Raw genomic sequence first — 13,656 nt, 5'->3', positions numbered from 1 at the left:
ACAAAAAAATCCATTCCAATTTGACTACTTAATTCTTCAATTTACACGCAATATAAATAAATTACATGAATGCATTAATCACAAATAAATCAGTGATAAAAATATTTCACCTCACAAAAATCAACGCAGATTCTCATTCAATTTCCAAAAAATAAAAATATTCAATTTAAAATTCAATATTTTTTTTCCGCTTGTTGTCTGTTTGCAATAAAAATGAAAATTCCTTCACCTGCCTACATTTTTCATCATCATCATTATTATCGTGTCCATGCAGCATGAAACAAGGCATTAAATATGAGAAAATGGTGTGAGATTTCATACAAAATAATACAATTCAATGGATAAAAATGGAAAAGGAAATAATAAAAATGTGAAAACATTCTCGAAATACTTTTTTTCGTTTTATTTCACGCGAGGATTAAAATTATAAGTAAAAGGCAGGTGTTTGAGGCTGAAATAAGAAACTCGTTATGATATTAATGTTGCATAATTTCTATCTCATCTGCTTTGAATTTGATTTTTATTATCATTTAATGTAACATATTTTTTGCTGCCAACTTCTGTGGGTGTATCAATGAATTTGTCCCTTTTTCCATGGAAATTGATTTCTTCTTTACAACTTATTTTATCCCCCCAATATTTCTTTCAGAAAAAGGGACATTATTTGGATCATTATTTTATGTCCGATAAATTTCTATCAAAATTAAGTTGAAAACTTGAGCAAATCAAATGGACATGACATGACTTTAAAACTCTAACTGATATAGAGACATAAAAAATAGGGTTGTAGCTAAATACTGTGAAAGATTAAGTAACAAGTTCTATTGAAGGGATAATCTATGATTTAAGATTGTTTCGAGCATGACTGAATGTTTTGCACAATCATCAAAATTTGATTTTTTTTCTATTTTAAATCTTTGGAGAAAGGATTTTATTGATTTTTGTAAGTTTAGCCTTATCGGTATTTATTTGAGGATAACATAGTTAAGACTGAATATTACAAATGCAAGATTTCATAAAATGTCTGGCAATAATATAAAATTTTTGAGAGAATTGTCTCAAATTCTTCCCAAATCGATTGCAATCTTCATGCTTTCATTGAAATTATTTATCCGGAGCAATTTGCTTATTGCGTTATAAAATAACTAGAGAATCGAATTCTCGGAATTTTCATTGTTTAAATAAGATTTGACACCTCATAATCTAATTGAAAACTCCAGGTTCGGTGTATTAAGATAGGCCTTGTTCCAATTATTTGGTTTGGTATAAAGAACCATGCAGAGTCCGTTTCGAAAGTGCCCTTTACGGAATTTACGTCTTTTTTTCTATTCTAATTCTAACTACATCAATTAGACCCGTTCTAATCATTTAACCTTGTCTTTTCTAATTCTTAGTTCCCATCATTAAACTGCTAAAATTTAAGAAACTGGAGTATGTCAACTTCCGAAAAAACACTAGATCGGTGATAAGATTCAAACCCGGAAGTTCAAATTCAACACCCACTTTCGTGACTCGGAATCATGAAAAGTGAGCTATCAAGACACTTTTTGCTTCTTCTTGACATATTAATAATTATCAATATCAAGTGTATGTAGATGAACTCTTTTTGAAATTTACAATAGCTATCTGTAATTAATTGATTCAAGAAAATGATTTGTGAATAAATTACACGAAACATTTCTTCAACTGATAATAATATTCAGTTTGCCGGTTAAAGAGAAAAGGATGAAAAGGAAGAAAAAAAAACACGGAAAAGTATTATTCTGAGGTGTTTTGATAGAATGAGAGAATTGTATATGACTGAGTGGTTTTCTATTGCGCTTGTTTGTAAATAATTGCTTTTTGATTGTTTGTCTCTCATGAGAAAAATTTCTTTTCGGTAAACGGAACTGGAATATGTAACAAAATTTCCCCTCCTGGAATGAAAACATTTTCACGATTGGAACTGTATGTTTTGTTGTTGGAAATCTAGTACGAATAAAAAACACAAGTTCGCCTGCATGAAAATAATAATTTTTCCTTTAGTCATATCCTAATCATTCTCGTGTACGGTCGTAAAATGAAATTTGGTGCGTGACGATTTTTTAAAAAAGAAAATAAAAAAAAATCACTTTTTTTGTTCTACAAAAAAGGAGAAAGAAAGAAAAAAATAAAAGTTTACTTATAAAGTCAACACCATTCAATACTATAATTAAATACAATTTTATATTATTTCTATGTGGAATTATAATTTGTGTTGAATAGAAACAAGGCTATAAAAAGAAATCTCAAATGTGAATGTGTGTCGGCAAATAACATGAAATTTATGATGATTATTATTTTCGTATTCAATTATAGTCTACAAAGTCCCATTCCTAGCCACTCATAAAACTCACAAAGAGGCAATTTTTTGTAATCTATGGGACACCTTAATTATGAATTGATTGATTAGAATCAGATTTTAATTAGGTCAGTACCGCATAGAAAGGCTACACATAAAAAAAATTATATATATGTGAGATACACAAAATATGATATTCAGTGAACCGAGCAAATACGGAAATGTAATTAAATGATAAAAAATTGAATGCGAATTTGACTCGACTCGTATGTTTTTTGGTGGATTATTCGTCGCTCGAAAATGAAAATTTGTGTAATGAAAAATTCACAAGCTAATCATTAAAGTATTTTACATATCATATGATGATACACAGCAATAACAAGTAAAGTGAGAGTGGAAATATCCACAAAGTGATTGTGACATGAAAATGCGAGATAGAAAATTGAAAATAAATACAATTTAATCTTTTTTTTTCTCTCTTCTTCTCTTCTGTTGTATTGTAAGTGTATCTGTTGTGCTACCCAATTTTCAAGCTTACAGCCACTAACTTCATAACATGTCGAAAAATAACAACTTAAAATAAAAATGAATGAGAAGAAAAGAAGCAGAAAAAAAATTATTGAAAAGAAAATGTTTTTAAATCTGCGGTTGAAGTGAAAAGAAATAAAAAAAAAATTAAACATAAAAAAAAGTTGAGGGAGAAAAAAAAATGCAACAAACTGTTGTCGATTTAGTTAGTTCTTCGGGGCGAAAGTGAATAAACCACACAGTCGAAGTGGATGTGGAAAAGGAAAAATATAATCACAGAACGGAGCAAAAATTGTTAAAGAAATGGTTCGACTATAATAATTGAAATAATATTGATTATATGTTCAATAAAATAACATAACTGCTTTGCGATATAGCAACACAATAAAACGTAATTTTTTTCTTCTTTCAATTCCCCCCTCCCCCTTCCCCCTTTCTTTCCTGTACACACTGTCTCTCTCACTTCCTCGCAAATTAAATAAAAAGAGAAAATATAAACTTTTTTTATTCATTTCATTTTACTTGTTTTTCAATATTCTTTTTTTGATTTTCTGTTTTTTTCACACGCAGTTCAACACAATAACATGAAAAATCAGTGCTAGACTCGAGTCTTAAATAGAACTCTTGAAGAAAAATGTGTAATAAATTCAAATGAATTAAAATATTCGAAATTTTTTTCAAATTCAAAAACTGAAAAGTTTCAACAGTTAAAAATCTAAATTTTCTCGAAAATTCACAAAATCAGAATAATGTCAAAAAAATCAACTTTTAAAAATTTTAAAAGATTTGTTTAAAATTCATATCAATAAACCCACAAATCTTAAATTTCTAAAACTGCTGACTTATCTCAAAATTAATCCTTGATAATATTTCTAAGGAAGTTAAATTCGTCTTCCATCAGAAATCGATGAATGACTTAGCTATTTTACATTCTTCAAAGTCAAAGTTGTCTTAGCATTGACTAATGATTTTTGCTTTTAAGCATTTCACAAAATAGGCATAAAGCTATTGGGGTGACTATCTGATTTTCACAAAATATCGGGATGCGTTTGGAAAGGATTGGGACACATTTAAAAAAAAATGGTGACATTTTTAAATTTGACACTATATTGAATCTATTGTATTTTGAGGCTTAATATTCAAAGAACTGGTCAAATTAAAGTCAAACTTACCAAAAAGTTTCAAAAATAATTTGTAATTCAGATAATAATATTTTCATGTTAGGACTTGAACCCAGACATTCAAATTGTAAATGATCTCATCTCGCAAACTGGCATACGCTAATTTGGTATTATTGAGTTTTAAGCTTTAATAAATACAAATTCAGTGCTAAGTAGTCATACTTTGTTCATAATTTTCAAAATTTGGTATCAATTTTCGACTTTCTAAAAATTGAAAGGAAGAACCAAGTTAGTGTTTTAATTTTTTGTATTGATCGCAAAATTTTTTTTCTTTTTTGAATTTTTTCCAAAAGAGTAAGACTATTTTGATCCCCAACCAGTAAATCAGCATCCTTATTAAAACTCAGCAAATAGCCACCCTACTTAAGCATATTTGAATTATGGATAATTAGAACAATTTTTTCGCAAATACTTACAACTATCTTGTCTGACCTTGCTATGGTTCTTTTTATAGACAAATAGGCTGTCAAGTTGTCATTTTGATATCCGCTTGCATGACGCCTATGAGGAGATAATGATAGACTATTACATGTGAACATGCTTGTGCTTTCAATTACGTGAAATTTTATTGATAGTTGAGAAAAGTCTTATTGACGGAAATATTGTTTTGGAATTGGAATTGAATTTGAAATTTAAAAATGAAAATTTAAAGTAAAAAATGTAACTTGTTTAAAATTCAGAGTAAAGGCGTACTCATTCTAACGGAATGATCTCAAAAAAAAATTTAACTTCGAGAACCTTGAAGAATTTCATAAAATTCTCATTCCTTAAAGCCTTAAACAACTTCCATTTTCCTACCACAAAAGTATAAAGGAAATGAAAAAAAAAGTTTCCACAACACTGAAATAAACAGCGAGCGAGCGAGCGAGAGACAGAAATGGAGAGACATAGAAAACTTTCCTTTCAATTTTAATTTTTTTATTCATTTTACCCTCGGTTTTTTTTATGTAATATGATTTGAATACTCTTGGAATTACGTATCTCTTTACATACTGAATACATATAGACGACGCATATTCTTTCACTGAGCTTAAAAGCTTTTCCCGCTTCTTTTTTTTACCTTTTTTTGTCTCTCTTTTGCCTCCGATTGTCTAATAGGAATTTTTTTACATTTTTTTTTCATGGACTTTTCTTTCTTTTACTTAAGCATATGAATAAATTGAGGATGAGACGTTGAAATGAAGAAATTAAAGTGAAACACAACAGCCTGCCTTAAAGTGCTTTTCATAGGAAAAAGAAATGCTTAACGTTTTTGAAAATTCAATGAGGAAATTGAAAACTTACCTTTACAATTTGTTGGCACTTGAGAAAGGGTTTGATTGAGAGATTGACAAATTTCTTGGGAATTTATATGTTTAAGTATTGATTTTCTGTAAAGTTGATTCGGTTTTTTGAAGTAGACCCTTTTTCTCTATCAATTATGTGAAAAGAAGTTTCTAATTTGTTTGTGTCAAGAAAATTGTAGCTGTGAGAATGAAATTTCAAAGTCATGAACACACTTCTTATTGAGTATCTACTTCAGATTAATATTAATGAAAATGAAAATGAGGGTTTGATTAAAAACATGAAGGATTTGCTACGGAAATCAATTTATTTATTTAAATATTTATTGATTACATTCTTTTCCTCCTTTTCTTGTCTTCCTTATTAGTTTATTAATGCTAATGATTTTGGAATGAATTAGGATTCTGGGATAAAATGCTCTAATCTTGAGTGTTTTTAGGAAAAATTGCGTTCACTGTTTCCGTAACGCGAATAAAATAACTTTTTGACACTTCCGCCGTACAAAAGCTTTCATTTTTATTACTGTTCAATGCCTTAGGCATGGAAATAGCAGAGTGTCAGCCAATAGATCCTAACGACCCGGGCTTGATCCCAGAGATACTCTAGTTGGATGTTTTTTCACAGTTTCTGGTCACACCATATTGGTTTGTCTATTCGCGATATACAAATTGTGTCTATAATACACTGCATTGGTATATCCTGGGTAATTATAAATCTTTTGATGACTTAATTGGCTGGCCGAACAGATTATGAGTGCTTTATGGTCTCTCTCGGTTGGCTTCTAAAACTGGCTCTTTCACTGGCTGCCCTTTCCCAGTTGCCAAATGTTTCACCGTCTCTATCAACTCCAAGAGCTTTATGTCATGATATGATGCCTTTTATGAGAACAATTCAGCACAGAAGCGTATTGAGCTGTTGTGAGTGCTTTCTTGGCAGTGCACACAATTTTCTTCTCATATTTTCTAGACTTTTTTTAAATTTACAAATTAAAACTTTAAATTCCATCTTCATCATATTTATCTAATCAATAACAAACACCCCTCAAGACATTGCTAATATCCTGAAATGATAAAAATAAACTAAAGAAGTCATCCACCCACAACAAACTGATTTCATCTTATTTTCCTCTCAGTTAAGTGCCTCAATCTAATAATAAAAGAAGTCATTCTTCTTTTTGAATTTTTTTCATTTTAAATTCCTCTTCATTCAATTTTTTATAAGAAAGGAACGAAAAAGGCAGAAAGAGAGAGTGAGAGAGAGAATAAACATAAAGAAATAATAAAAGTATTTTCAAAGGAAATATCTTTGTCGTCGTTGCTTACTGTTACTTTTTCAAATAATAACAATAATAATTTTCAATGTAAACCAAAAATAAGGAGAACAAACAGCACAAATATACAACACAAAGAAGTTTGAAGTTTATTTTGAATGACATTTTACTTATGCGTGAATTGTAAATGAGAATTTTTCTTATGTCAACAATAATGTCAAATTGCAATGCACTTTGGACTGCCTTATTGTTATGATAAATACAGGGAATACAGCCCGAGCGACACAAATGAAGAAGGCTCTGTCATGGGGCCTTGCATGCTTAATACCAGCTTTATGGATCCCATATGGTGGTAACCTCCTATTGGTGTAAATAAATGAGATTAAGCAGAGTCTTAAAAGCTCAAAAATGGATCCTTCTTCATTTATGTCACTCGGGGCAGAATGGGGAATGCGAGAAAAAATTCATTAGTTTTATTGTGTTTTAAAGAAATTAAATAAATAAAATAAAGCAGTAGCGAAAAAATATTAAAGTAAAGATTCCCGTTGTTGGCTTTCGATGGGCTTGGGGGTTTTTGAAATACAATTTTAGAACATTTCATGAGATTATCAAAACATGTTTAAATTGTAGCATTTTTTGTTAACTTTAAATTCAATAGCCGTAGGATTTTTTCTAGAAAAAGGTGTATACCATAAACGGAGATTATTAGAGCTTATATTTTTATGAGCATTACCTTGAGGAATAATCATTGAAATTTATATCAAATTTAACAGAATAGGGTCGAACTAAAGAGTTAGGTTTCACTACCAGTTGTCCTTTTTAATAATATGTAGTGGAAATGCGGCTCACAGCTTTCCTTTATAGGCTTAAGACAGTAATGTCGTTAAAAGAATGATTCTGATCCCACTATAAACTGTGGGTCTACTTAGTCCAGAGGTTTAGTGCACCCTCAATCGTTAAATGATTTCTAGCCGCATAATGCCCTAGCCCAGCTCTACATGAGAATCAATCGAATAACTAGAATAACCAAAGGTTTTTTAGACAAACTTGATCACGTAAATGATGGACATCGAAATGGAATGGACTCTATAATAATGATTTATTGAAAAAATGCTATCTATAATCTAAAGCTGGCTTTCCTTATTTTCTTGATTAAATTTCAATAAATTTCAATATTTCTTCTAAATTAGTAATCCAACAACAAACCTTCCTGGTAATCTACGAAAAATCCTATCCTAAATTTATCATCAAAATTCGACTCTTTTAAAGAATTTTCAAGCTAAGCATACAAAATCAAATTTATTTGAGTTTCCTAAGGAAGTTGTATATATTTTCCTCCTCAATGTGTTTTATTTTATTATTGAAATAAATTATTTGACTTGGCTGCAATTGTAGGCGATGAATTTTCATTTTAATTTATTTCATATGGGGAAATTTTTTTCGTTTTTTCCTCTTGTTTTTTTATTTCCCAACATTCAACATGACTTTCATGTTTTCTTCTTTATTCTTTTTGCGTTTTTTTTGTAGAAACATCAGAGAATAATTGCAGAAAAAGTAGCATGAAAAAAAAATTCATTCATCTGTATGTGCATGATAATGAGAATGAATATAAGTAACACGTGTGGAAGAAAACATTTGAAAATATAAATACATACATTATTATAGCATAAAAGGAAAGTGAAACATATTGTGATGAATTTAATTTCTCAACTGCAATGATAGCGAAAATTGTGAAAATTTATGCAGAAAAATAAAAATCATGGAAAATATTTTTGCTTGTGTAGCTTCAAAATAAAATAAAAAAATAAAAAAAAAAGAAAAAATAAATAAAAAAAGCAGTGCATAAATAAATAGAAAGCAAGTGGAATAATGAGGTTTAAAATCTTAGTGACTTCACGGATTTATCATCAATTGTTTATCATAATTTTGTTATTGAGAAATTGTGTATCCGGACAGATTGATTGGGCGGAGGATGATGATGATCCAGGTAAGTTTCAAACTGTTTCAAACATAATTTTTTTGCTTTAATTTTATGATGTTGCTAATGGTTGACAAGTCAATTACATAATAATTACCTTAATTCAATTAAAAATTAATTAGATTCTAGCTGATTCTAGCTTAACAAATGGAATATATACTAAAAAATTCATAGCATAGTATATTAAACTCTAACAAGCAATGAGCATACTCATGTAAATGAGCGTGTTTTTAATTATTCTGTAATAATTGAGTTAATCAATTTTGTGAGTATAGTCGTTAAAATCTCAAATTGATCCCCGTCGCTTCTACTGAAATTTTTCAACTTATAAAATAATACTCATAGAAACCCAATTTTGCGTTGTGTTTGTCATGCTTGACGAGATTGTATCCTGGTATTGTAGAAACAAGAATTTTAGCTAAATATCATGGATTTACAAAAAAAAGATCAAACATTTTTAAAAATGCTCTTACTTTAAAGTTGTGTTGATTAATTAGTGGTTAGCAACCTGTCTGTCGCGGCCAATATTTTTCACCGAAACAGACGATTTCTGAAAGTTTACAGATTTGTGTAGTCCAATAAACAGATAAAGTATCCAGCAGAGATCCAAGTGGATCTCAATCTTACTAAATCCGTTTAAAATTCGAGCGCTGCTAATTACACAAAAAATCCCGATTTTTTCCAAATTTTTGTCAGAAAATAAATGATACCCATCCTAATAAAGCATTCATTATTTCAACTAATGCCATAAAAGATTTTTTTTAAATTCTACATGTATGTTCGAACTTCTACAATACTTCATCAATCACCGTTCAACAACAAAAAAAAAAACAAGCTACTCTAAATTCTTTTTATACCATGTCACAATTTCCTTACCCTTTTCTAGTTTCCCAAAAGAGCTTATTTCCCAAAAGGCTTTTATTCTCAATTTTAGTTGACATTTCTTTTTTATCGCAACAGGTTATTACACAACAAGAATCACTTCCCAAACCATAAGCTCATTTCTAATGCTCTTTTTTCTCTCCTCATTTCCTTTATTTTCCTGTTTCATGTTTGATGATTTATTGAGTTATAAGTTCCTATTTACTCCTCCAAAAAAAAATTGTCATTTTGTAAAGAGACACAAAATTTCCATCTCAGTTGACTTAAGACGAAAATAATTCATAATTTTCATCCTTCATGCAACAATTTACTTCGTTATTCAAGATATATAAGTACACTCATCACTTATAAGACTCATTCAATTCTACTCACTTCTTCCATTCCCCCCTTTTAAGTCTTTTCGCACATTTTTGTTTGCTTATTTTTGAATATGAATAATAATAATAACACTAATAACAATATCATCATCAGCATAAAGCAAGTAAGCGTGAGACATTGTCACACAGTCTTTATATATGAATGTAGTATATAAATGAAATAATAAGACAAAAGAAGCATTTGACAGGAAGCAAGAAATGAAATGCATAATAAAGAATAAGAGGTGGAGTTCCTTGTGCTGTTTTTGATTTAATTTGAGATTTTTGCTGTAAATTCACTTTGGAAGCTCCAAACAAAAAAGGTTAGAATTTTGATCAACAATATGAGTTTGATTATAAAAATTATTAGTTAGATTAAATGCTTTTTTGGAGAAATGGCATCAGTTGCCTAAATTATAGAGGGTTGACCTTACGTACCAAAGGTACTTGGTTCAATCCCAGGTCTTGTTCTAGATTTCGAATTGAAACTGAGTATTTTCAGGAAACATAAGTTCTTATGAATTACTCGTGTTCCTGAAATCTGCAGAGCTTGCAACTGGTTCGAATCCCGCTATAATCATTTTCACCGCTTGTGAATTATTGGCACACAGCTTGACAGGTGTATTATTCGGTTCATGGATCCAAAATGAAACCAACCGATTCTCAAAATATCCCATTTGAGCTTCCAATGCCATCAACAAAATTTCCCAAAATAATCCTAATGACAACAAAATCAGGCAAATAAGACATGCTTACTTACCTTCTCAACTTTCTTACTCACTTGATGCTTTTCAATAATCTACCATTCACCGTCAGTTTCTTTTATTTTTTTCACTCCTTATTCCATTGACTTGTAATGTTTTTGACATTTCTATGGAAAATGAACAATCATATCTATAACGGTTTTTGTATGAAATTTGAGGCTGATGTGAATGAAACAAAATATGTGTGTAGACATATACGTGTGTATATGATATATAAGCAGAATGATGATGATGAGGATAAAAATATATAAAAAAAATTGTGTGTAGGAGTGAAATGAAATAAAATAAAGGCATAAGAAATAAAGACAGTAGGAAAATATGAGAAGTTGAAAGGAATGAAAAATTAAGGAAAGTTAATGTAGTGGAAGCGCATTTTTATTAAATTGATGGAACAAAATGGCTTTTTTAACATCTTTTTGTTGTCATTCTTAATATGGATGTCTGTTGTTCTGGAAAAGCTGGTTGTTTGGTGATGGCTTATTGTGTTTTGTATGATATTTCATCATGGGTCTCAGTGCTAATTCTGGAAGGCAAATATATTCATACTCTAGAGCTTTAAAGCCCTAAACATTTGCCTAAGGATATTTGGACATTTCACGAGTTTATCTATGTTACCATGTGAATATATCCCCGTATTCAGTAGAATTTAAACCCACTTTACTAGCCCAAAAAGTACACGGTGTGGAAATGGCCAAAAATCTATCCCCAGCCTGACTTGACTCTGGTGTATGAGGCTTGATTTCGTCGAATCTTTTCTAAAATCAGATTAATAACTGTCCTCATTGTGGCTATCCTTCAAGCATAGTTTAGATAAGCTTTTAATTTATCTCTTCAGGCAAAGTTTGGATAGGCTTTTAATTTATCTCTTCAAATACATGTCCCGGTACAGACCTCGGTCGACAGCGGTACATTTAGTGCTAATAGGGAAAACCACGAGGAGGTATATACTTGATATTTGATCACCTTTGTAGTCTTTGGCTTTTTCAATTCCCACATGTAAAAAAAAATGATAAAATACAATTTGCTTACAGTATAGCAGGGCATGAAAAAAATTTCTAGCATAAAAAATTGTACTACCTATCAACAGCTTTAAAAATATATTTAAAGAAATCCTTAAAACGCTTAGTCATTCTATTTACAACGTTTCATTTTCCTGTAAAATAAAATCTATGTACTCTTTTCTACTACAAATCAGATTCTCATTATAGAAACACCTGAAACCCATAGGAATAAAGCATAGTATCGAATACCTTTTACAATTTCTTCTCAGCCTTGACCTTTCATGTAATTCCATCTTTTTTTTATAAAATAATAAAAAAAACCCACACTGAATGAACTACTAGTAGTGTCTGCAAGAAATGTTCATGAGGAAAATTCTTAAGAAGCTATTTAGCAGACTTTTAATAAAAATTTCTGATGAAAAGGTTTTAAAGATCAGTTTTGAATGTTTAGTATTGATTACGATAATGTACATCAGATCTGAATTCTTCAAAGTTTTTTTGACTATAACATCTCCCAGAAAGACACACAGAAAAGAAATAGCAGAACATATGACCACAGGACAGCGTTACTCTAATATTAGGCCATATGCAATGATATCCAGACTCAAGCTAGAGTCAAGTCATTTTGTGGCCGGATTTTCGACCATTTCTGTGTATTGTGCTTCACAAAAGCCATGACAAGTAGACAGAGTATGCTCCAAACCACAAAGATGCATCAGGGACAAAGAAATAAGAGCCAACCCCAACAAAAAAGTGTGAGAATTGGAAGAAAAAGTGAAAGGGAAAAGTGAATGTCAAGCACTAACCATTTTTCTCAACACTTTCAAATGACATTGAGAAATGCGAATATTAAATTGTTTAGCATCGGTTGCAAGAAGCAAATATCAACAGAAAAAGAAGTCGACAAGCGAGGATGATGAAGAAGATGTTGAAAAGGGAGGGGAAAAGACGGAAAGATGAGAAGGAAAAAAAGTCTCAAAAAAAAAGAGAAAGAAAATTTTTTGGAGCAAAGGAACAGACAAGGCACAACAACAACAGAAAAAGGAAGAAAATAGAAAGAAAGCTGTCATGATTTATTAGGGTGGCACAAAATATACACACCAGATTATGATTTATTTTTTATGAAACATTTATTTTTACTATGAATGAAAGAATCATGGATGTTGGAGGAGAAACTGAGTGAGTGAGAGAGAATAAGTGACGGCAATAGATGCCATGAAGAAACAAAAAAAAAAGTCGTAAGAGGCAAAATTGATTTATATAATCATTTGCATTATTTGAGGGCCATTAAACTAGGCTTAACATAGACACACAGTCAGTTATTGTGTGGCGGATGCGAAAGAGAAAAATGTACAATGGCAAAAAGGAGCACCACCGCAATAACAATATCAACAGCAAACATTCACAACAGAAAAAAAGGAAAAGGAAAGAAAAATGAAGACAGAAATGGGAGACAATGAAGCAAATTTTCTTGATAATCTGGCATTAAATTTGATAATCGTCCCTTACAATTACTCAGACCTAGATGAGCATAGCATTTATGTGGATGCGTACAGTGGTAAATTTATATTACATTTATTTATGATTGCCCATTTACTAACGACAATAATATGTTCTATCTGCTTCTTATTACTGGTCTTTGATTGAAAATGTATTTTACTCATGTGTGTGTAGGTCGTGTCTGACAGGGGTTGTGAAACTTTCTTTATGTGACATGATTTTGCCCTTTGGTTATAGAGATTTCATTTCTAAATAAATTGAAAGGGGTTGGTAGATAAAAATTGATGAAATTGTTTGTTATTGAATTATTTATGTGTGAAATATGGATGAGGATTTTCCATATGTTAAAATAAAAGCATGTTGTAAGCCAGTGTTGTTCAAACTTTTTTGTATCACCACACACGTTGATGGTAAGCCACGATTAAAATCACAAACGATATTCGATTCACACTAGTGAGGCACGGCACACAGTTTAAACAAGACTGTTAAAGGCAATGCCTCAATATTTGTGAAAATTGGACTATGTTGTAAATCCTTTGCTTTTAAAAATTTTATTATGTTTCTCACTGTAGATCTCTGAAGTCATACGATA

At 30.4% G+C, this 13,656-nt stretch overlaps 1 protein-coding gene across 6 annotated transcripts in view; it reads left to right on the top strand.

The window, feature by feature from the left end:
- The first annotated feature begins 2,142 nt into the window (after window positions 1-2,142).
- side-III (sidestep III) overlaps window positions 2,143-13,656 on the top strand; it is a 135,493-nt gene continuing 123,979 nt past the window's right edge. For 2 of the 6 annotated variants that reach the window (XM_070636537.1, XM_070636531.1), the window contains exons 1-2: window positions 2,143-3,154; window positions 8,111-8,570. In XM_070636537.1, the coding sequence (XP_070492638.1) occupies window positions 8,453-8,570 (118 nt within the window). In that variant the 5' untranslated portion in view covers window positions 2,143-3,154; window positions 8,111-8,452. Of the gene's footprint in view, window positions 3,240-8,110; window positions 8,571-13,656 lie in introns of all 6 variants that reach the window. The other 4 variants (XM_070636536.1, XM_070636533.1, XM_070636532.1 and 1 more) reach the window with 4 other exon arrangements.

Source organism: Chironomus tepperi, unplaced genomic scaffold (genome assembly GCF_022539635.2).
Source record: "Chironomus tepperi strain 1889 unplaced genomic scaffold, CSIRO-AGI_Ctep_v1 contig_128, whole genome shotgun sequence".
Lineage (NCBI taxonomy): Eukaryota > Metazoa > Arthropoda > Insecta > Diptera > Chironomidae > Chironomus > Chironomus tepperi.
This window is presented reverse-complemented; position numbering and strand designations above follow the sequence as displayed.